At 42.3% G+C, this 25,209-nt stretch overlaps 1 protein-coding gene across 2 annotated transcripts; it reads right to left on the bottom strand.

Moving 5' to 3' along the window:
- Positions 1-473: 473 nt before the first annotated feature.
- Positions 474-24,800, bottom strand: LOC117766892 (protein jagged-1a-like). 2 transcript variants are annotated; one of them, XM_034594326.1, is made up of 26 exons: positions 24,564-24,800; positions 23,248-23,547; positions 21,337-21,394; positions 18,508-18,750; positions 18,344-18,404; positions 17,451-17,581; positions 16,902-17,021; positions 16,373-16,486; positions 16,170-16,283; positions 15,163-15,276; positions 14,465-14,511; positions 13,234-13,407; positions 11,738-11,888; positions 8,477-8,641; positions 8,240-8,353; positions 8,049-8,162; positions 6,609-6,722; positions 6,421-6,537; positions 5,446-5,473; positions 4,801-4,886; positions 4,159-4,272; positions 3,791-3,900; positions 3,043-3,273; positions 2,810-2,941; positions 1,702-1,852; positions 474-1,577 (listed from the first exon to the last, which is right to left on the bottom strand). In XM_034594326.1, exons 1-26 carry the CDS (start codon positions 24,627-24,629, stop codon positions 1,051-1,053), a joined length of 3,696 nt encoding a protein of 1,231 aa, XP_034450217.1. In that variant the 5' UTR covers positions 24,630-24,800; the 3' UTR covers positions 474-1,050. The 2 variants fall into 2 exon arrangements, with proteins under 2 accessions (XP_034450217.1, XP_034450227.1); XM_034594336.1 differs by lacking the exons at positions 8,240-8,353; positions 8,477-8,641; positions 11,738-11,888; positions 13,234-13,407; positions 14,465-14,511.
- Between the last annotated feature and the right edge of the window lie 409 nt (positions 24,801-25,209).

The following is a 25,209-nucleotide window of genomic DNA, read 5'->3' as shown; positions in this document are numbered from 1 at the left end:
TGCTTTGTCCTCTGGAGCCGCGTTCACACGTGGAACACAGGAGACATTCAGGCTAAAAATTATGTTTGACGAATCAGTCACCATTTACTTCAATTGTATTGGATTTGGCTGCAACGCTGTTTACCCCTGAAACTCCTAGTTGTGTTTCTAAGTGTTTTGTGGACTCAACACTAAACCCCCCCTCCATCATAGTGGTGAGAAGATAATGAGTACAATTAATTTGAATGTATTGTGAACTATCCCTTTAATGCAGCAAGCTTGGAACGATACACAACCATTAAAAAACCACAGTAATGCCAGAAACATCACAAAGACTTCAATTTTCCAAGGTCCAAAAGAAACTGAAGTGAAAAAATGAAGGAGCTGGCGACTAAAACAAAGATGGTTTCACAGCCGTGTTCTCCTCCAATCAACAGGAAGCATGTCACATGACGGCTCTGCAGCACTTCAGTCACGCAGGTTTGATCCCCTTATTACAGACACATGGAAACAGGATTCAAAGCCTGTTCTTTTATTTTACTCTTCAAACAATAGAAATTATTACAAAAAAACGTTATTCTTTCAGTAGCAAAAGCAAAGTCTTTGTATACAAAGACCATGCACGTGTATCCCGCCTCCAGTAACGCATGTAAAATACAACACACGACCCTGGAAAACATACCAACTACACGCTATCAACAGACAAATGTATAAAACCTTCAAACTGAGGCACAAAATTTCCCAAATCCGAACGGATAAAAATAAACTATTCTTTCAAGAACACTTTGGGTGTTTATGAAAATAGAAATATCTTCAGTTTACAAAGCTGCCAACTCGGAACCGATAAATTAAAAGAAATAACTGAAGGCTCTTGACGATTAAGTTAATAAATCAAATATACATAATGATTAATCCAAAATTATTTACACATCTATACAAAAACATTCTCCATGAATAATCTTTCCTATCGGCAGCGACATATGTGAATGAAAGTGATGGTGCACATGAAGCGTTGAGAGAAAACCCAAACCCTGTTTCCTGTAACTTTCTGTAAAGTTTCTGATTGGTTAGTTAAACGATAAACTCCGCCCTGCTGACGCTCTGTGACTGCAGCTGCCTGTTGTCCTGTTTGTTGGTCCAGAGTTTTGAGCCTGTTGGCAGATTGGGGGGGCATTCCTCCCAGTCGACCAGCAAGTACGCTGGTGGCGCCCTGGGGAACCTTCCCTTCTGCAGCCTCTTGTCCACCTTGTCATTGCCTGATTGGCTCCCGGTGTCTGACTTCCTGATCTTGGCGTTGACGGAGTTCTGGTCCTTGTGGAGGTGGTGATGATGGAGCAGGAGGAGGTGCTGATGGTGGTTTGGTGGGTTTTTCTCAATGAGGTTCTTGATGTGGTTGAGCTGGTCGCGGGCGGCGCTGACGCTGTTGTGGAGGGCGTTGTTTTCCTCCGCTGTGGCTGCCAAAGATGACGAGGCCTGGGTGCTGACCGCAGTGTGGACGCTCTGCTTCCTCCGCCTTTTCAAGCACCATTGCAACATCGAAGCAACCGACAACACCCAGATGGCGATCGCCACGGAGACCAGCAAGGGCACCAGGAGGTCTGGTGCGTGGAGAGAGGAGTGGACGTTGAGTTAAAGACTATTTCTGTTAGAATTTCCAAATTTAAGACTGAATTTCACTCTGATTCATCAGAGACACTTCATAAAAATGTTTTTGAAGCTCACCGTTGCGGCTGCGGCTCTGTCGTCGCTGCACGCGGACCTCGGCGATGGCGCCGATGATGCTGCTGTTGGCGTTCCTCTTGCTGACCAGATCCATGATCCTGTCGGTGATCTCCTTGACGAATGTCGTTCCTCCGCTCTGGTTGTCTGGCGACTGAAACATTTGGCAGAAAAACAACATCATGGAAGTTTCATTAACTCCTCTTAACACTTTGGTTTTCTTCAGATAAACCATGTGTTTTATTCTTCTGGCTGTTGGAAACTTTGCTAAATTCTTATTTCAGTTACTCGTTGTTGCAGCAAGAGAATTGTTTTGTTCAAAAACTTTTCTCTTTTCACTTCTTTTAAAACCTAAGAATTCTTAATGCTTTCCCATTTTGCAATTCCAGACTTTTGGTAAATGTTTAATCACCAATTAATCAATCAAACTTTATTAAGCAATTGACAAAATGTAAAAAATGTATTAAGTGTGTAATAACCAATGCACTCATACAAAGTAAATGATGATGAAACAATAAAATGTAAATAAAACAAGACAGAATAAATAATAAGAATGAAATTATAAAATACCACCAAAAATAAACAGTATATAAAAAATAAAATAAACACAAATATAAATATATCATAATAAATAAAACAAGTGTAAATTATAAAACACTTCATGAAAGCCAGACTGAAGTTTACATTTAAAAATATCAGTTCCATCGTCTCGGAGCGTAACGGATGAAAACAGCATCACCTCTGGGGAACTGCTAAAAGAGAAGAACCAGAGGATCTGACTGACTGGTTCATAAACAGTCAGTCAGGCCGAGTAGGGCTTTATAAACCAATTAAAGGATTTTAGAATCAATATACGAAAATGAACAGGCAACCAGTGTTGGGACTTAGGTGTAATGTAACTTACTGCGAGATTTCTTCTCTTGGTCTTAATGTAGTTTCTCTCTCTTTGAACCAACCAGCAAACTCACATTTATGACCTGGAAGCTTAGAGCTGTAATGTTGTATCTATTGTTATGAATCTATTGTATCAAAAAGGAGTCTGGGGTGTAAGTGGATATCAAACTGGGATTATGATCATTTGGATCCGTTTCAGACGGGGGTCGTGACTTACGATGGCAACATGGATCTCGTTGCTGGTGCTGAGCGAGGGCTCGCAGGTCATAGAGATGGAAGAGTCCGACGATAGGTTCTGGACAACGTAGAGGGTCCTGAGCTCTCTGCAAATCCGCTCCACCGTCACACCCTGTGGACGCGCCACCAGAGGAATAACATGAGCAACTATAACATGAAGGTATCAAACGTTTGCTGCCCAGTGCAGCATGATGGCCTTCTGACCTGACTGACCTTTGCCATGACGTCCTTGTTGAAGGAGAAGGTGACGTTGGTGCAGCTGCTCTCTGGGCGACACCTGGCTGTGGGCAGGGCCCGGTAGGCGGGGCTCCAGCACTCCCCCTGGCTGTGGCAGGGCTGGACAAAGCAGCGCTCGTCCGGGACGGCGATGCAGGTCTGACCGGCCGGACACTCTGAGCCGTGAGTCGGACCCTGGAAGCTACAAAGTTTCGGTCCGCACCAAAGCTGCGTGAGACAAAAGTCAGCAGCTGTAAAACTCCAACTATCTATATAATTAATGCTTTAACCGACATTGGAGCGTCCAATGAGAGAGCTGCCATAACCAGCTTTGGATTTCACATGATAGTTAGTAGCGAGTGTCGTCTGTAACAGACTTTCTCTCGGCACTCGTTTGATGTGTTTAAACAAAATATTTTTCTTCTTTTTAATATTTGGTCTCTGGTATCGAATCCAACTCAACCACTGACGTCCTGAAACAGACTTGGCGGCGATCTGGATAATTTGGCAGTTCCTCCATCAGAAGAGGAAATTCTCCTTGTTCTTGAAGCTTCTCACGATCGGATGGAGCCAATGTTTTATTTTTATTATTTCAAGAAATGGGAGGAAACAAAAACATCTTCATTGATCCATTTTATCTCCCACTGACGATTTACAGAACCAATGGAATCAAAAAATAAAACTCATGGGACTTGGTGTGTGAGCTTTAAAAACCAGACTTAAAGACGTTAAATCTCAGCTCTACCTCAGAGCAGGTGATTCTCCCCTTGTGGCAGTGGCAGGTGTTGCAGTCTTCATCCCATCTGCTTCCATCCAGAGCCACCAGCCCACCGACCACACAGGACCCCCCCATCACTGAAAAACAAATCATCACTGCTGAGGTGAGAACCGTGGCTCAACATTTTCATACGTCTGATCAGGTTTATTTTATTATTGATTCATATATAAGATATAATATCAGATGTGTTTATATATTAATAAGAGTGATTTGTTGCAGATTGAATTTAAAAGATTTTCTAGTCTTCTGACAAATCGCTGCAGAAGCTAAATGAGTTTTTTTACGTTGCTGTTCTCGGGCGACCTGTGTCGTTAGTGCAGAGCGGAGGTTTCTACCTTCCTGGCAGTGGGGACCGCTGCTCCCTGGTGGACAAATGCAGCGGTAACCGTTGATTTCATCCACGCAGGCGTAGCCGAGGCCGCAGGGTGACGACTGGCACTCGTTGACGTCTGAAAGAGACGAGTTCTGACTTGTTGTTGTTTTCAGTGTAAATGAATGTTCAGGAAGTTGGAGAACCTGTTGTTGATCTCGCCAAAATAAAACAGATGAATCTGAGTCAAATGATGATTATTGTCATCATCACTTAATCTGATGATTCATCAATTTAGAGTTTCGATTTGAAAATGTCCGTCACTCTTTTCTAGAATCCAAGGTTTTCTATTAATGAGGATAGGCTAGCAGTTTCCCTTTACTTCCAGTGTTTGTGCTAAGCTAGGCTAACCACATCCTGTCTGGACACAGATGAAACAGGAACGAGGATTTAACAATATTTTTGTCGCCCTCTGTGTGCAAGCCCGAATCCATGCACCCTGACATAAGTCAAGACGGGTTTAAGCCTGGCTCAAAGGCACTGAGGCAGAAAGGGAGAGAAAAGTAAAGAAAAATGAAGAATGAGAGAAAGAACAAGCTGATGAAACAGACGGTGGGAGAAAGAAAAAGTGCAACAGATGAGTTGAGGGATTGAGGGGAAGACTCACTGATCCTGCAGTCTGGGCCGGTGAACCCTGCAGCACATTCACATCGATACCAGTTGTCTCCGTCCACACACGTCCCACTGTTGTAACTACAGAACGACACAGACACACACTGAGTCTACACACTGTGATCACACAACATACACAAATGGAAACTAAACATCTGAGTCTGAATACTCACGTCAAATCTTCATTTTAAATACAGACAGAAAAACCCACTGATGTTTTTCAAAGATACAAACAGTTTGTGTCTGAGCAAGAGGAGGAAGAGGAAGAACAGAGGAGCAAGAGGAGGAAATAGAGCAAGAGGAAGAAGAAGAGGAGGAGCAAAAGGAGGAGGAGGAGGAGAAAATAGAGGAAGAGGGGGTTGAGGCCAAAGAAGATTCAATTCCAGATTAAAAATGTATTTTCCAATATCTGAGACGTGAATCTTCTGAATCGTAACAAGTAAAAACATATTAAAATAAAGTTCCTCCTTTAACATCAGAGTGAATTTAAACGTGTCTCATGACCTGAGCTCCACTCTGTAAAAACACTGACTTTGTTCAGTTAAACAGAGGAAGTGTTTTTTAATGGAACATCCAGAGTAAGAAACAGTTCATACGTGTGTTTGTATGTTTCTGGACGTCTGTGTCTAATTGAACTCACCAGGGATGAGCACTGCAGTCATTGGCATCTGGAAAGTAAAGACAGATGTTAGACTGATTTTGTCTTTTAGCTCCACTTATGTTCCGTTAAGTTCCACCTGTACATCTACTGAGCAAACTTTACATTTCATGGTCACCAGAGGATGAATCAGGATTGTTTTTAGTGGAGCCTCAAGTAGCTTTAACAAACTGGAAAGTGCCAGAGAGAAGCTGGAAAACATCGACATGTGTGATAAGATCAAAGTCAGTGCGGTACGCTGCTGCTAAATGCACATAATTGCGCATTGTGTTTACATGCGTGTTTATTTACATAGAAATGTGCAAGTTGTGCAGAGTTTACACTCACACACAAACACACACACATGCTCTGGACCAGCCCCGCCCACAATCACACACAGTGAAACACACAGTGAAGCTGGATCAGATAGGAGAGAGCACATTAAAGTCGTGGGCGCCACGGAGCGCTTGCAAAAAACCCAAAAGGGAACGTTAACATTTGCATGATGAGTTTTCTGTCGCTCATTTGCAGGTCACGTCACGTTAATGATGTCACTGTGTGTTAACCTGTCAGAGTGGAAATCCCCTTTTCCAGTTTGAGCAGCGAGAAGCTGATCAGCTCAGAAGGAGAAAGGGGGAGCGGAGGAATCAATCAAATATCAACTCTAACTTTTTACATTAATTGAATTACTCCATCTCAGGAGAAACACTGTAATGATCTATAACGTTAAACATGTCTAAAACAACGAGACCTGTTTTACTTCTTTAGTTCTCTTACATCATATTTTAGTGTAAAGCTGTAAAAATTGTGACAAGAGTAGTTTCTCATCTCCCAAAGCTTCACACGAGACAAGGAAATCTGAAAGCATGTTTTTCACTCATTCCTGCAGCTCCACATTAAAAACCTCAACAATCCCCTGAATGAGCTCTGAGGTGTTTAATAAAAAGAGTGGTGGGTCGGTGTTGTGCAGTGACTCACTGTGGCTGCAGGTGGCGCCCTCCCAGCCTTCCTTACAGACACAGTTAAAGACGTCTCCGTCCACCACGCAGGTGCCTCCGTTCTCACAGGGACGTGACAGGCAGCTGCTGTTCTTTGCTGGAGACGAACACGACGTCAGTCACCAAGCTAACACAAAAACACGTGAAAAAAAAGAATGTCATTCTTACCGATGTTACACGTGTTTCCGTCCCAGCCGACAGCACAAACACACCTGAAGGCGTCGCCTTCATCGTGACAAGTTCCTCCGTTGTTACAGGTCGACTCGTCACACTGACGTTCTCCTGGAAGTCGAGAAGGTTCATTACTAACCTGTATATAAACTGTATATACAACCTGTATATATAATGTATATACAACCTGTATATACAACCTGTATATATAACTGTATATACAACCTGTATATATAATGTATATAAACGGTATAAACAACCTGTATACATAATGTATATAAACTGTATATACAACCTGTATATATAATGTATATAAACTGTATATACAACCTGTATATATAATGTATATAAACGGTATAAACAACCTGTATATATAATGTATATAAACTGTATAAACAACCTGTATATATAATGTATATAAACTGTAAATACAACCTGTATACATAATGTATATAAACTGTATATACAACCTGTATATATAATGTATATAAACGGTATAAACAACCTGTATACATAATGTATATAAACTGTAAATACAACCTGTATATATAATGTATATAAACTGTATATACAACCTGTATATATAATGTATATAAACGGTATAAACAACCTGTATACATAATGTATATAAACTGTATATACAACCTGTATATATAATGTATATAAACGGTATAAACAACCTGTATACATAATGTATATAAACTGTAAATACAACCTGTATATATAATGTATATAAACTGTATATACAACCTGTATATATAATGTATATAAACTGTATATACAACCTGTATACATAATGTATATAAACTGTATATACAACCTGTATATATAATGTATATAAACGGTATAAACAACCTGTATACATAATGTATATAAACTGTATATACAACCTGTATACATAATGTATATAAACTGTATGTAAACTGTATATCACCTGTCTATAAATTGTAAACATTAAATATATTTTAAAGACCTGTATAAACCCATAAATGACCGATATATAAAACTATATTGAACATGTATAAACCTGTTTATAAGCTTTAAATGAAAATGGATAGAAACTACCTATAACCCTAAATATAACTATATTTAAGTGATTATTAACTGTAAATAAAAAGTTAAACCAGCTGCAGCAGCTAAAACAGATGATTCACTATTAATCATCTAATGATTTTAAATATAAGAAATCAGAAGAACCAAAGCACGACTTTAAATTAAATACTAGAATACATTTTACTGCTCAGTATTATTCATTATTATTATTATTATTACAATGTTAGCCTCTAACCCTAACTGTTTTTTTAACTGAAATAAAATGATGTCAATTTTTTTCTGTTTGAAAAGAAGGAGGAGTTAAAAATCATCAGTTAGAAATGAATCATCAGAAAATTAGAAAATTCTGGAGTGACTCGATATAGGTGTATGGGCGGGACTTACTTGAGTGACAGGTCTTTCCCTTCCAGCCGTTGTGACAGTGGCAGTAGAAGTCGTTGACGAGGTCCCGACAGACGCCGGCGTTGTGACAGGGATCTGAGCTGCAGTCGTCCACGTCTGCACCAACGACACAAAACATGTCAGCGACTCGTGTCCGTTTGTACCGCCGCCGCTCACCATGACGAGTGACTCACCGTGTCGGCAGGTGGCGCCGTCCCAGCCTTCAGCACAGACACACTGATAACGACTGATCTGATCCATACAGGTGCCTCCATTCAGACAGGGGGCGCCCTCACAGTCATTAATGTCTGAGACGGACGCAAAGAGAAAATTAGCATTTGTAGTTTTTAGTCAATTTTAGTCCGAATGGTCTAAAATTTAAATTTAGGGAAAGTAAAGAACTAAAAAAAGTATTTTCTTCATGGACTCACTCTCATGACAGTACGTGCCCGTGAAGCCGCCCTCACACTCGCAGCTGAACTGTCCGCCGACGTGGCTCCGACACCGCCCGTGTGGGCCGCACACGTTGGACAAAATCAAACGCACCCCACTCGGTGTGCTGTTGGACGCCACTGCCACAGTGCAGCTGTCAATCACTGAGGAAGAGGAGGAGATAAAGGAAGATTTCAAAAGTTAAAAACATCACAGAAAATAAATAATCTAAGAACAGATTCATGGCACCGACGAGCAGCAAATATCCACATAAAAGTAGTTTCTTCTTTAATTCACTTTTTATCAATGAATAAAAAATCTTCTGACGATCGATAACCTCGTCATCGCAGATACAAAAAGCTGAAAAACCTAATTTGAGATTTGATGAAAAAACATTGATGATACATGATGAAGATGTTACTGATGATACATGATGAAGATGTTACTGATGATACATGATGAAGATGTTACTGATGATACATGATGAAGAACCAAGAGCAGAGATCACATTAGTTCCAGCTGCTCTGGTTGTTCCACACAGGTTTGACTTTAAGGTTCTCCTCCTCACACACAAGGTTCTGAATGGACCCAGTTACACAGCTGCCTCTCTAGAGAACTATGTTCCCTCTAGAACATCTGCAGCAAATCAGAGGTTCCAACAAACCAAAGAATATCTGAGATGCTACAACTACAAGTTGTGAAACAGAGAAGCTTGTTCAGTAAACGACTTTAAAACATTTCTCTTTACTTCAGACTTTAAGTAGATCTTACACTTACACTCCTGCACTTATTATTTTCTTTCTTTTCTGTTTTTATGCATTTTTTAGTTAATTTCTTTTTCTCTTGTTTCCCTTTTCTTTTAAATGTAATTTTAACATGTTTTTATTTGTATCTATATTGTTTGTAAAGCTGCATTTCTTGTATAAAAGGTGCTATACAAATAAAGTTTATTATTATTATCAACAGCAGCAGATCCTGTAGAAGCTTAGATAAAAGTGAGTGTTTTATAATTAACATTAGATCTTAGATCTCATACAACTTCACGTCCCCTAAATCCATCCCATCCCTATGGTCCTGTCAAACCCACAGGTCCTCATCACGTCACCACAACAAACAACACGTGAATCTGTCCAATCTCCGTCCCCTCCCTCAGTCCTCACAGCCTATCACAAAGCAACACCACCTGAAACTGGCTTTGCTCAACACTCGCTCACTCAACAATAAAAACCTCATTCGAAATGAATTCATAACGGACAGCAAGCTGGATTTCCTCTGCCTCACTGAAACATGGCATAAACCCCTGGACTATTTCTCACTGAACCCGGCCGCTTCCACAGGATCCACAAACATTGATAAACCTCGTCTTGAGGGGCGGGGAGGTGGTGTTGCTGCTGTTTACAGGAAGGACATTAAAACAACCACCGTTTCCATTCCTGCCGCTCATTCCTTTGAACATCTTGCCTTCAAACTCTCTGGTTCCCCCCCTTTGGTCACTGCTGTTATCTACTGCCCCCCAAGCCAAACCGCTCCTTCTCTCTGACTTCTCTGACTTGCTGACCCGGCTATGTGCCATCTCACCTTCCGTTCTCCTCCTAGGTGATTTTAACATCCACATTGATAACACTGACTGTAAATATGCCACAGAATTTCTGGAACTGCTACATTGCTTCAACTTCACGCAACATATCAATTTCCCCACTCACAGCCGTGGTCACATCCTGGATTTGTCTGCCTCCCTCACATTAAATCATGGATGCAAATCAACTTCCTCAAACTAAACTGACAAATCGGATATGATCATCATCGGCCCCAAATCCCTCAGTAAAACCAGTCACAGCTTCTGCCTCACCATCGACAACTCCACTCTCCCTCCCCACACATCCGTTACCTCGGAGTGTTGTTTGACAGCAGCCTCTGCTTTGAACACCACGTTAACCAAATCACCAGAACTGCCTTTCTCCACCTAAAAAACATAGCCCGTCTCCGCCCATCACCCTCCTCCTCTGCTGCTGAAACTTTGATCCACGCTTTTCATCACCTCCAGAATCGACTATTGCAACAGTATTCTCTAAGGCACATCATCCAAAGTCCTAAATAAACTACAGCACATCCAGAACTCTGCTGCTCGCCTGCTCACCCACTCCCGCTCCTGTGATCACATCGCCCCTGTTCTCCACAATCTCCACTGGCTCCATGTCCCACATCCCATACAGAGTCCTTCTCCTCACCCACAAAGGCCTCCATAACCAGGCCCCCTCCTACCTCCCCGACCTGCTCCACCACCACACTCCATCCCGTTGGCTCCGCTCCTCTGATGCTGACCTCCTGTACCATCCACTCAGGACCAAGCACCGGACCTGGGGGGACAGAGTCCTTCTCCTCACCCACAAAGGCCTCCATAACCAGGCCCCCTCCTACCTCCCCGACCTGCTCCACCACCACACTCCATCCCGTTGGCTCCGCTCCTCTGATGCTGTCCTCCTGCACCATCCACTCAGGACCAAGCACCGGACCTGGGGGGACAGAGTCCTTCTCCTCACCCACAAAGGCCTCCATAACCAGGCCCCCTCCTACCTCCCCGACCTGCTCCACCACCACACTCCATCCCGTTGGCTCCGCTCCTCTGATGCTGTCCTCCTGCACCATCCACTCAGGACCAAGCACCGGACCTGGGGGGACAGAGTCCTTCTCCTCACCCACAAAGGCCTCCATAACCAGGCCCCCTCCTACCTCCCCGACCTGCTCCACCACCACACTCTACCCCGTTGGCTCCGCTCCTCTGATGCTGACCTCCTGCACCATCCACTCAGGACCAAGCACCGGACCTGGGGGGACAGAGCCTTCTCCGGAGCGGCCCCCTCCCTCTGGAACTCTCTCCCCAAACACATCTGAGACTGCACCAATCTCACAATGTTCAAATCACAAAACTCACCTTCACAGAACTGCTTTTAATGTGTGATGTGTGTTGTGTGCTTTATGTTTTTAGTGTGTAGCTTTTATATGTTAATTTTAACGTTCGTAAAGTGTCTGAGTATTTTGAAAAGCGCTCTATAAATAAAATGTATTATAATTATAATTATTATTATTATTATTATTCACCAGGTTTGAGACATCACCTGATATGAACAATGATGTTTTCTGTAAAAAGCAGTAAATGATTAATATAAATATATATATTATATATAAATAAATATATATTATATATAAAATAAATAATAATAAAATAAAACAAATGATAATCTCATCAGTGAAGTGTGAACCTTTGCAGGGCGTGCTGCGGCAGTGGTCCTTCAGGCGTGAGCAGTTCCTGCCCTCGTAGTCTTCAGGACATTTGCAGACGTAGTCGTTCACCAGGTTGAAACACTGGCCGCCATTTTGACACGGACTATGGAGGCAGTGATCGACGTCCAACTGAGGACAGAGACAAAAGAGAAGATTCAGCTTCAGTCAATAAAACCCTGTTTTACTGTTTCTAGTCTCCGCGGTAACCCACTGCAGATTGACAACACACCTTTAAAACGACGTCAGCGTAACAAGATTTCAAATGACAGCACTGATCATTTCCGGGGTTAGACTGTCACAGAGATGTTGTTAGGAATGACTGAGGTCATGATGAAGCCAGAAAATTGTATTTATAAAGCAGGTTTGACGCAGGTAGATTTGGGTTCTGAATTCAAGCGAGGACGACACGCAACTGAACTCAATTAGAGGAACATTCCAGAAAAGAGTTTGTTCTGAAACATTGAAGATGTCCATGGCATGATGTCAGATTTTGACATTTGGCCTTGAAACAGGAAGTTCTTCCAACTTGACTATATCTTGTCCAATCTGCACCAAACTTCACAAAACCAGATGCGGCTCAAATTTGGTCCAAAGACCCTTAAGAGTGTGATGAAGACATCTTGTGAAAAATGGCTTGATAGCACCCCCTAAAAAATGTCAACGAAGCAGCCCTGACATGTATGAAAAACAATATATATCCTTTTCAGACTTACAAAAAAGCCTCTTGGACCTTTACCCTAAAGTGAACAGGAAGTGAGCAATGTTAATGGATAATTTCTGCTTGGGTTAGGGTTAGGGATATGCCTGTGGCCATATCGCCATGAAACAGGAAGTTCCACTAATTCAACTATACGTTGTCCAATCTGCACAAGAATTAACATGTTTGATGACAAGCTCCACCGCTAGTCACCTTCGTATTCTATACGTATATGTACCTATTTATACCTTGTATTCACCTTTCTATTTGTGCTCATGAAGGAGCTCGGCTGCCGAACCGTGTAGAGAACCATTGATGCTTTGGCTCTTATATAGTTTGGGGGCGGTCTATGCTAATGAGGGCCACACTTCTAGCATGTCGACCAATAAGATTCATGATGACGTTGTGCAGTCAGACTCTCAGACTCTCTTAAAACTCAGGGACCAAGGACGGCAGTAAAAAGGTTAAATGACTGACGTGGTCTTTAAGTGTTTCTAAGTCCTTCTAGCACATTAGTATCATGACATTTAAACTTAATAACAGAGGAGACATTATAACCGCTGTCTCTCATTGGTTTGTTAAAACAACGAAGAAAGAAATTAGCTGCAGCTATTTTTACAACTGTACAAATTAAAAGATTTTTTTTCTTTTTTAATTGACAGTAAATTTGACCCTTTTGATCACTAGAGTGGTTTTATTTCACCGTCAGGTCTGCACATCAGTTTCAGTTTATGTTCACCAGGTTACAGAAGTGGGCGGAGCTTAGCAACAGCTCACCTGACAGCGACTTCCAGAGAAACCGGGCGGACACAGGCAGTGGAAGCCAATAACGTCGTTGTGGCAACGGCCGCCGTTGAGGCACGGCCCACTGGTGCACTCGTCCACGTCCTTGTCACAGTGTTCGCCGATGAAACCCGCCAGGCACACGCACTTATAACCATTCACCAGGTCCTGAAGGAGGGAGATAGACCTAAAATCAAGAGGTTCCCATTTTGTCCAATCGCAGCTAAACTTTCTACAGATCATCGTAGATTTTAAGGAATCCAACGCAAAACTTTGCAGGAGATATCTTAAACATTTTATATACACAAGGTGTCGGGGTCTGAGCAGTTTAATGAAGCGCGATATCTCGTCTAGTTAGCGCAAAGCTAATTATGTTGTGAGTTCTAGCGGCTACTTTAAAGGAGTCAGGGTTTATTCAAACATCTCTTAGTAATGTCTGTTTTTCTGAATGTTGAAATAAAACTACAATTTATTTACGTCTTTAATGTTTTTTCAGTTTTACAGTCATACCAAAAGAGATTTGTCCATTTCAAAGACTGTAACTGTCCAATATACATGTGTCCTTTATGTTGGTGTGGTTGATATGTGATACATCCACTAGAGGGCAGCACAGAATCGAGAGTTCTGACATCAACAAACATGTCAATGTTGTGATAGTGAAGTAAAATCACATTCATCCTGTAGTTTCTCCTCAAAAAGTTACACCATTGTTTTAATTTCTTCCTCGTTTCCTTTCATTGTCTCACTTGAACTGGTGGCTACACTGCCCCCCCCCATGGTCCCCAGTGAAACTGCTTTGTACGTTTCATCCGAGAAGACGCAGTACGAGCAGAAGGCTTCTACATACACGTAGCTAACATTCTGTCAATCTAAGCAGAAACGTTCATGGAGGTTGAAAAGTTTTTCAGGGGATTCAATGGATCTCAAAGGTTTTTAACTGAGCAAACAGATATTTAACGCCACAATTATTATGGTGTGAACATAAGATATGTCCTTACCATGTGAGGACAGGGATTTAGACTCTGACCCATAAAGATTGAAAATCACACTGTAACTGATCTCGGAGAAACCAGAAATCTGTTTATGTTCCGTTTGCAAATGAGAAATCTTATCTGCTGTTGTCATGGAGATCCTCGCACGCACGACTCAGCATCTGGCATTTGTAGCTCTGTTGGAGAGAAAGCACGTGTGTGTGTGTTGCTGAAAGAAAACAAAGGCTGCTTACCTCGCACGTAGCTCCGTTGTGACACTGGCCGCGGCAATCGTTAACGTCTGCAGAAACAATTCACAACACGTTAAAGAATATCTGCAGGACTTCGGGTTTGAACCTTCACACAAATGAGGGTTGATGTTGTCTCGTAGCGAAGTCTCCGTATCTTTACCGCTGCTCGCAGAGCAGGTAACTCAGTGACGTCGCACGTGCCCGAGATGGTGTAGAGGGTCGACCAAACACATTAGATTAAAAAAGCGTGAATCAATACCTATTGGCTGTAAATAAAGGTGGGAGTGTCCGGGGCTCAGAGAGCTGCATCCCGAGTAAAATCTGCAACAACCAATTAAAGAGCAGCCTCAGGTCCCGTGGTTACCAAAACTATGAGGACCCACATTCACCCTCATTTGACCGACGCCCCACACCAGGAATTAAATGTATTGTATAGCTAACTGATAGCTAACCCTAACAACTTATATAATAGCTGCTAGCGCCCCGTATTAACCAGCCGCTGCTCAATCCAGTGAACTTTCATCTGTCCTGATGAACATGATCCCTCCTGCTCAGACTCATGCATGTTCACATCATAGATTCATTTTTGTTTTGGACCAAAAACTACGATAAAACAACTTTGTAAACGTATCATTTACAATTAAAGAAAAAGGTTTTGGCATCTCCTCCTCATCCAACTCACTCTGCAGCATCTCACTCACTCATATCGCAGTTCTGGCCCGTCCAACCGAGGACGCACTCGCAGAAGTATCCGCCAATCAGATTCCGACAGGAGTTGGCGTTGACACAGGGGTCGTCGTTGCACTCGTTGGCATCTGATGCAAAAGAACAAAGAATGAGAAGGTTAGAGAAATCGCAGCAGGGTTTACAGAACACGGTTTGTCAGTCTGATTTATACTCGTTCACAGTAAAGCTTCATCAGTGAGAGGAAACAACACACTGGTGGCGTCTGTAAACTTACATGACATTGTTGGATTATGGGAGTTCTACATTATTTAACGAACATGAGGGCGATAAAATCAGCAGCAAATCCAAAATAACCTCCTCAGATTCAAGGCGTTCATAAAAAGTTACATAGACGCATAGACGCTTCCCAAAAAACAACAACAAATTTATCTGCTGATTTCACGACACTGGATCTATGAAATTTTAAAAGCTCTGCTCTCACGAACTGTGACTTCGTTGTGGCATCGAGGTCCCGCCCAATTAGTCGGTAGCTTTCACCATTTAACCAGTCAATGAACAACCAATGTGCCAAAGGTCAGAGGTCACTGCATGTGAAACTAATGTTTGTGGAATTCTCTGGAATAATGAAACGTAAACAGTGTTTATGGGTTCATGTCCTTGGTGACTGTCAAATCTGAAAGCAGCAGAAAACTCCAAAACAAGAACTGGCAGAACAAACTCACAAACAACAGTTACAGACAGAGGAGCATGTGGTTGGTAGTTTGTGGTCAGCAGTAGATTAGCGAGTCGCTCCAGGAAGCAAAGCCTCCAAACCACGGCCATTCCTCCGGGGATCATCTTTGAGATTAGGAACCAACGGTCTCGACAGGCAGCGAAGGACGGAGCACCGAGTTTGACCAGCCACACTGACAATCAGCTGATCAGTCTTTTTGTGAATGAAACTGATGGGAAACTTAAATAAAATGTTTCCTCAACAACTCAAACCTTTAAAAATATAATGTGTGGACTGTGGAGCACTGACCTATGAGGCAGGTCTTTCCCACCCACTGAGGAGGACAGATGCACTTCAAACCATTGACCAGGTCCTGACACGTCCCTCCATGACCACAGGGGTTCACCAGACATTCGTCCACATCTGAGATAGACAGAGAAAAAAGAAGAAAGATCACAGGAAGTTCAACAAAAAGCAGCACAAAGACATTGAGAGATTGTAGAAGGTCGTACTGATGGAGCAGGAGGGTCCGGTCCAGCCGGGGGAACAGCGACACTCAAACCCCTGACTGGTTTCCACACAGCGGCCCGCATTCACACAGGGGTTGGACAGACAGGCGTGGTCGGCTGTGGACACAGACACACAAACACACCGTTTACATCCAAGGTCATAAAGACATCAAAAAGATCTTTGACCCTTTTCACTCCATGTTTGCTTTCTATTTTTCTTTCCTTGTACAACACCTTGTAACTGTAGAGGACAGGCTGTGTCCTCTCTGTCCAAACAGACAGGTAGAGACAGACAGACAGACAGGTAGATAGATTTTGTCTCTTCACGATCCCCCTTAACATTCAATACTTTTCTCTCCTTCTCATATTAAATTCAATATTTAAATTGTTTATTATTATTTCTAAATTCTACTGTTACTCATTTAAATTTTATTTCAAAACATGACTACAGGGTTGAAATCCCAGGGCAGTGCCTTGCTGGAGGGCACAGTGCCTTGCTGGAGGGCACAGTGCCGGCGACCCAGCACCTCACCGCTTTGACAGTTGACCCCGGAGAATCCGTCGGGACAGGAGCAGTGGTATTTATCAGGTCCCGTGTTGCTGCAGGTTCCTTCATTCAAACATGGCTGCCGTGTCCCACACGTGTTCAGATCTGGACGAAGACGACACAGAGACGTTAACAACTATTTATTAACTCTGTTTATTTGTCTTCCTCGTTTTTATATGTCGGTTTGTTAATTAAAATAAAAGCTCTGATATGACGTTTACTTTATTTAAATTTGTTTGAGTATATTTTATAGGCTCCCCCCTTCACAGAAAGAGAGAGAGTGGGGGAGGACATGCAGAAAATGGCCACAGGTTGGAATCGAACCTGGGCCGCTGCAGGTGGTGGGCTTGTCTCATTGGGGCGGCAGCTTTACCAAGTGAGCTATACGCTGCCCCGACATTTACTTTTTATCTGAATTAACAAGGTCAGTTAGAGGTCGTTTGTGTGTGTGCGTGTGGTTGTGTGTGTGTGCGTGCGTGCGTGCGTGCGTGCGTGCGTGCGTGCGTGCGTGCGTGCGTGCGTGCGTGCGTGCACCTTTGTCACACAGCTGTCCTCCATAGTTGGTGTCACACAGACATTGCCAGGGCTCCACACAGCTGCCGTGAACACAGCCGGGGTGAGAGATACACTGATCACAGTAATCACCCTGCCATCCATACAGACACCTGACACACACACACACACACACACACACACACACACACACACACACACACACACACACACACACACACACACACACACACACACACACACACACACACACACACACACACACACACACACACACACACACACACACGAGGGATGGAGGCAATATACATCAATTGAAGAATGTCGTCTGTCGTCATTTTCCTTGTTTTAAATTCATCATTGATAAAATGATGGTTTTAGAAAAGAACCACAGAAGATAAAAGAACTACAAATGTAGATGAAAACACTTTGAATAAATAATTAGGAGATAAATTGATAACTTGTCAACTTAAATAAAGTTTTAATTTGAATGTATGTTGCTCTGATCAACTTTCCTTCAAATTAAAACCACCTGACATTTATTATTTATAGTTACTATAATATGAGCAGTCATTGGCTCTAAGCTGGAGGTAGGCGTGGCTCTTAATGAACGCAAGTCACGTGACTGTTTACATCAAATCAATTCAAACAAATAACTCAGTTATTTTTGTTGCTTCCACAGAAAATGTATTTAAAAGTTTTTAACAATGAAGTCTGAACTTTATTTAGTGTGAAACAGAAATCTACAAACTCAAACTCGTTAAGTCATTGATACAGTGCATCACCGTAAAAAGGGTTATTCACATTATTTGAAACTGTAAAATATACAGAATATACTGAAAACTAAAAACTAAGTAGAAAGAAAATAATGAAATAATAAATAGGATTAAATAAAACCAGATGTTAGTTCTCACCTGCACTCTCCAGGAACTTTACACGACCCGTGTTCTGTGCTGCAGCCCTGTCGACAGATCGCTGCAGAGCGACAGACCAGCGATTAGAAAACAAAGTGAATTTATTTTGTTTCTGAATCTGTGGTCACTCGAGTGTCAGCGCCATCATTGAATGCACCACTCACCTGTGCTACAGTCCGGACCGGACCAGCCCTCCAGGCACGTCTTGTTTCCGTTGTGGTCACACTCAAAGTGTCCGAAGAAGTCGTCTCGTGGCCGGCAGAACTTGTTGCAGCTGAAGCCGAAGTAGTGCTCGTCGCAGCTGAGGCGGACCTGGAAGCGGAACTGGGCCACAGGGCCGTTATGGTTCAGGTCCTGCCACTGACGGCTCGGGTTGATCATCCCCGAGTGGACGGCCCTCTCGATCGCTGCCCCGCCGACGCCTGCACATACAACGGATTTAGACGAGTCAGACAAGAAACTCTGAGGTGAAGGATCTTCACAACCTGTGACCTGAGGACGACAAGGCCACACTGGAGGACATTTATTGTGAAAGAACTGAAGGCAGGAAGTTGTGTTTACGACCTCGTTCCTAACATTTGAAATTCATGAAGAACAATGATTTTATTCATTAGTGAAGAAAATGAAGATGGACGACATGACGGTTCTTTTAAAGTGAAGCCAAAGCATCTCTATCGCCCCCTAGTGTCTGGCTGCAGTATAGGTCATACCCTCCTCCATGTTAGCAGATGTTTGTTCAAGTGTTTCTGATCAGTTTGGTTTTAATTTGTTATTTGATGATATAAAAACAGGATGAGACATCATGATTGACAGCTGAGGCTGACTCCTGATTGGTCGAGAGCGTGTATGGGCGGGACCTCGATACCCACGATCACTACTGAACAGAAAATTACGTCAGAACCACAAGATGGCAGTGTTCCTATCTGAGATAGTTTAACTTCACTTTTTCCAATGTGAGGAAGTGGAGACGCGTCGTTATTGACAGTCGTTGGTTTCTAGGAGCTTCGAACAGACAAACCAACCTGATGCCACCACAGTTGTTCTCCACACTGGGAAGGCAGATGTGTTTGTAATATGTAACTTCTCCACTAGATGTCACTAAATCCTACACACTGCATCTTTCATTCGAATGCTACCTTTATAGTGTAATGTCCCACTGAGAGCTGGAAACTGAATGTTCCGACATCCTGATGATCTGATCAAAATCATTCTTATTGATCATCTTTGTTGACTCGTAGATCAATATGACAAATATCAGGCCAAATCGAGTTTCTGCTGCAATCCACTTCAGACAGTAAAAGTTAAATTGTAACAGCTCACTACTGAAGGTGTAATAGAACCAGTTTCAGCTCTACGACAGTTTCCATCGGTGAAGTGTCAGATTTGATTATTTGCTCAAATATCCTGGACGGAGCCGATCCAGCTTTGTTTACGTTAACGATTTTTCAAACCTGTTAGCTCTGTGTTATTTCCAGCACTTTTTTAATTCTCCATCGCAATGTGAAGTGTCACAGTTTGCTTCCAGGCCAATGCTCATTGGTTTCTGGAGATGCAGCCGAGTTTTCAGCTCTTTCAGTCGAGCTGTTCGTCGGCTGAACAGACGCCGTCACCTCAGCCCAACCACACTTTCCCCCCCGCCGGTGAAATACCACAGAGCACCTCAGCATTTTCAAACTGTGGAATATAACAAGCACCAGTGTCCTCACAAACACAGCAGTTCAGCTGTTTGTGTTTGAGTCTCGTCCTCGATGAACGTGATCTAATATTTTATTATTTTAGCTTCTCACTGATTATCAGAAACGTCTCAGCCTGTTTTTACATCCTCAAATAACAAATAACACCAAACTGATCAGAAACACCTGAACAAACATCAGTATGATAATAACGACCTGAAATGACAGAAACATCTTTGACAAACATTTATTTAATGTCTACTTTTTTAGTTTGGTCCATTTCCCATCTGCTAACATGGCGGAAGTCTATGAGCTATACTGCAGCCAGATACCAGGGGGGGGTCGTTTTGGCTTCACTGAGAATAAAACAAGTCCGCCTCAATGTTCGGTCTCAAACTCAAATGAACTGATCCCCCCACTCACACCCCCGCCCCTCTCCACCCTCACTGCCTGGACAAACCACCAAGCTGAGGTCAGTCGACTTCACACCGGGCCAATAATGGTTCCCTGTGGGACGCCAAATACAGCACCAAGCAAACACTCCCGATACGATCGCCTCGCTGACCGCCCACCACCACACACACACACACACACACACACACACACACACACACACACACACACACACACACACACACACACACACACACACACACACACACACACACACACACACACACACACACACACACACACACACACACACAGTTCACTACCAGTTTTCTGAATGGACGACACAAATACACCTCCCCAGCTGGAGGAGGAGTAACGTCCTGTTTCCGAGCCTCAGGCAGAAAGTTTGACATCTTGTTTTTTATCCACTTTTATAACCTTTGTTATTAAATACTGTGTTTATGTTCCTGTATCTGTTGTAAGTTCAACCATTTTTATATTCAAATTTATTCTAATCTTATATACCAATGGATATACTGTTGCCCTATTATATTATATACACTATTATATATGCATATATATATATATATACATTTTGCTTTTTAGTATGGTTGAGTTTGTGGCGATAATACATACATTTATTTAATATGAATATTTAACACCGGGTTTTTAAACATCATGGTTTATTTTTTCATTTTCTATTTTGTTCTTATTTGACTTTTGTAATTCCTCTTAACTTTCTCTTTAGTCATAAAAATAAAATCTGATGTTAACCTTTCATCCCAGTTTTTGTTTAAACTGAACACGGAGCTGTTCACACTGAGGCCACAGAGAGGTCAGGTCCAAGGTCACGTTTGTCTCAGCAGGAAACTAAACACAGCGGAGTGAAAGAGGGATGAAGAAGATGATGATGATGATGATACTCACCGCTAGAGGACGAGTCGTTGTTGAAGTCCAAAGCTTCCACTATCAACGTGTATGACCTCTGCACAACACAAACACACATAATTAACGACTTATTTTAGAATCTCTCTCTCTAACATTCACACTATCCACAGGAACAAGACCCAAAAATAAAGAGCAGTGTGTGTGTGTGTGTGTGTGTGTGTGTGTGTGTGTGTGTGTGTGTGTGTGTGTCCTACTTTTGTGAGGACCTTCATAATGTTAAAATTTCAACCCAACATAACCCAACATGTCATAAACACACACACAGAGTTATATAATAATATATAATTATATATAAGACGATCAACGCCAAATGTCACTTCCACCAACATGGAGGAGAATGACCTTAAATTACAAAAGACTTCTTTGACAAACATTTATTTAACGTCTACTTTTATATTTTAGTTTGGTCCATGTCCCATCTGTTAACATGGAGGAACTATTGTGTTTCTCTACAATATTTAAGTTTTCGACCTCGACACATAAAGGCCACATCATGAACGTGACCCCAGTGAAGCGAGAGAGGACATTTCTGACACAAAGCTGTTGACCAATCACAACAGAGTGGAGCAGCTGGCCAATCAAAGAGGAGCTGCAGCAATGGACAGTCTGAGGAAAGTTTTCTGAACATTAGGGCATGAAAACATTTTACAGTCTCTAATTAAGACTTTCAGTATGAGCGGAATATGTCTCCATTAATAATTATCAATATCACTCTGCAGGTAGACAGGTCTGTCTGTCTCTACCTGTCTGTGTGGACAGAGAGGACACAGCTTGTCCTCTGCACTAAAGGCTGGAACCACAGTTGCATTTATTAAAATAACGGATGTTGGATTGTTCTCTGGTTGTTTCTGCAGCGTAACGTGGATCAAACACACAAATAACTTTCTCATTGAACCAGTGTCCACCCCCCAATCCCAGGCCTTCATCCTCTCCACTGTCCCACCACTGTACATGGTAGATAGATTAACACTTGATGACACTCAAAGCTTTACAGTACAGTTTGCTGACATCCACACACACATTCATACAGTGCAACTATGGGCAGCACTTTTTATTTTCTACGAGGGGCCATTCGGGGTTCAGCATCTTGACACTTCGCCATACAGATGGGAACGCTGGGATCGAACCACCGACCACAGCCACTAGTGTCCCATAGTAACCTGCTTATATAAAACATCAGTGACTCAGGGAGGTGGAGAGAGGAGAGAGAGAGAGAGAGAGAGAGAGAGAGAGAGAGAGAGGAGAAAGAAAAAAACGTTTATGTGATGAATACTGAAGAAGAGATGACGAAGGAACGAGTGGTGACGAGCTGCAGAACTTCAAACAGCTGCAATAAAGACGACTGACGTTTGATTGGCTGCTGCTTGTTCACACAACTTCAGCCTGAAGCCCCGCCCATCACCACGCTGAAAGGTCACTATAAGTAACTACAACAATTCAAACACAGAAGAAGAAACAGGAAATCAACCACGTTGACCCCTGACCCCGATCCAGAAACAACGACCACTTTAGCAGCGTCCACTGAAACTACAGATTTGCAACTTTCTACAAACTCCCAAATATTAAAGATTAAAAGGTGTAATAATAATTAAATACATTAATTTAATTCTAATTTCATTAGTTTATTCATGAATCAGAACCACACAAACTAATTTAACTAATAAACCAGGTTCTTACATGAACAACCAGCTCATCACTCAGCATCAACACATTTGTGGTGAAGTTCAACAACTCGTCTCTGCTACACACTGATCAAATTCACCCACAGCAACAGCTCATCATTCCAACACTGTTCAGATAGAAACAGCCAGGATCTCACGTCACCGTACTGCGCCACCTACAGTCGAAGACTGCCAGTAGGGAAACAACCCTGCAAACGTTTAGACTCACCGGCCACGCAAAGCTGAACGACAACATGATCCTGGACTTGTCACTCTTGGTGTTGGGCAATGAAAAGCTATTCCCACCGAGCACGGGCGTGGAGGCGATGCCGAAGCTGCAGGGCCCCGAGGACACCTTCAGCTGGAACTCCTTCAGACACACCCGGAAGAAGGTGTCACATTCGTCCACCGTGCAACGCTCCTCCTTCACGTCCGGGGCTCCATCGCAGCAGGCGCCGCTCTGCAGGCGCCCGTTTACATTCTGCATCGACAGAATATGAAGCTCAAAGCGTCCAGAAGCTGAAGAGACCTGCAGAGAGGGTCGACAGGTGAGTGACCAGCAGGGGGCGCAACATCAACACCATTCAATTAGGACTGAGTATTTATATCTGAGTAGTACAAACAATAACACACAGATATACACATTAATACACAGTAACACAGTAACAAAACTACTCAGGATGATGTGATGTGATCCCAGCATGGAAGCTAAATTAAGCTAAATTAAACTGAGCTAAGATAAGATAAGATAAGATGAGATAAGATAAGATAAGATAAGATAAGATGAGATAAGATAAGATAAGATAAGATAAGATGAGATAAGATGAGATAAGATAAGATAAGATGAGATAAGATAAGATAAGATAAGATAAGATAAGATAAGATAAGATGAGATAAGATAAGATAAGATAAGATAAGATAAGATAAGATGAGCTAAGATAAGATGAGATAAGATAAGATAAGATAAGATAAGATGAGATAAGATAAGATAAGATAAGATAAGATAAGATAAGATAAGATGAGATAAGATAAGATAAGATAAGATAAGATAAGATGAGATAAGATAAGATAAGATGAGCTAAGATAAGATGAGATAAGATAAGATAAGCTAAGATAAGATGAGATAAGATAAGATAAGCTTAGCTCTCATGGTGATAAGTGTTAACTTGAACTGAACTTCAGGTTTGAAGGAATTGAAACTGATTTCTACCAATTAACTAAATAATCTAAATATAAGAAGAACATGGCACATTCAGGCATTTCATTTGAATCGTTATGGTTTAGGTTGTAACTTGTTTTTGAGAATGTATAAGTTTACCTTTCAAAGGAAATTGTAAACACGCACAGAGAAATAACACATTTATAGATAAATGTTTTACTATTATATATATATATTTCAGATATTATATATATTATGGATATATATACATGTATATATATATATATATATTTCAGATATTAACCCAGGATCAATCAGGGAAACGTTAACATGTATCTGCTCATCACTCCAGGAGTGAACATGTGGCACAGCGGAGTGAGTGGTACCTGGACCCCTGCACAGAGCAGCAGCAGGCGGAGCAGCAGGAGGACCGAGCTCCGGGTCCGGGACATGCCGGCGGGGAGCTGCTGCAGGCGGCTGAAGCTTTAGTGGATGTCGTTGTGAGCCTTGTGTCTGGGTTCGAACCCCTCGAGATAAAACGAGGAACAGCTTCAGGATCCGAAAAGTGATCCAGAACAAACTGATCCACGAACCCGGGGATCTTTGTCTCTTTGTCGCTTCTCTCTCCGACACACGCAGCCCGCTGAGGCCGAGTGACAGCAGCTGGATCCCGGGCAGCAGTTTGAGCTCGACCCGGTGGAGCCGGGTAATATCCACCAGCAGGGAGGGGCTTACAGACACGTGGTCCCGCCCGACGATGAATATTAATGAGCAGCAGTTTGTTTACAGTCAGTTCACATGGAGGCGAAGAAGTGTGTTCACATGTGGAGTCTAAAGACTTAACGAGTTAAAGAGTTAAAGATAATTATATAAACTAATTAGACACCATCTTCATCTTCATCATCATCATCATCATCATCACATAGAGGCGAAGAAGTGTGTTCACATGTGGAGTCTAAAGACTTAACGAGTTAAAGAGTTAAAGATAATTATATAAACTAATTAGACACCATCTTCATCTTCATCATCATC

The sequence above is a fragment of the Hippoglossus hippoglossus genome, chromosome 1, assembly GCF_009819705.1.
Source record: "Hippoglossus hippoglossus isolate fHipHip1 chromosome 1, fHipHip1.pri, whole genome shotgun sequence".
Lineage (NCBI taxonomy): Eukaryota > Metazoa > Chordata > Actinopteri > Pleuronectiformes > Pleuronectidae > Hippoglossus > Hippoglossus hippoglossus.
The sequence above is the reverse complement of the archived record's forward strand: the minus strand, read 5'-3'. Positions and strand labels throughout refer to the sequence as shown.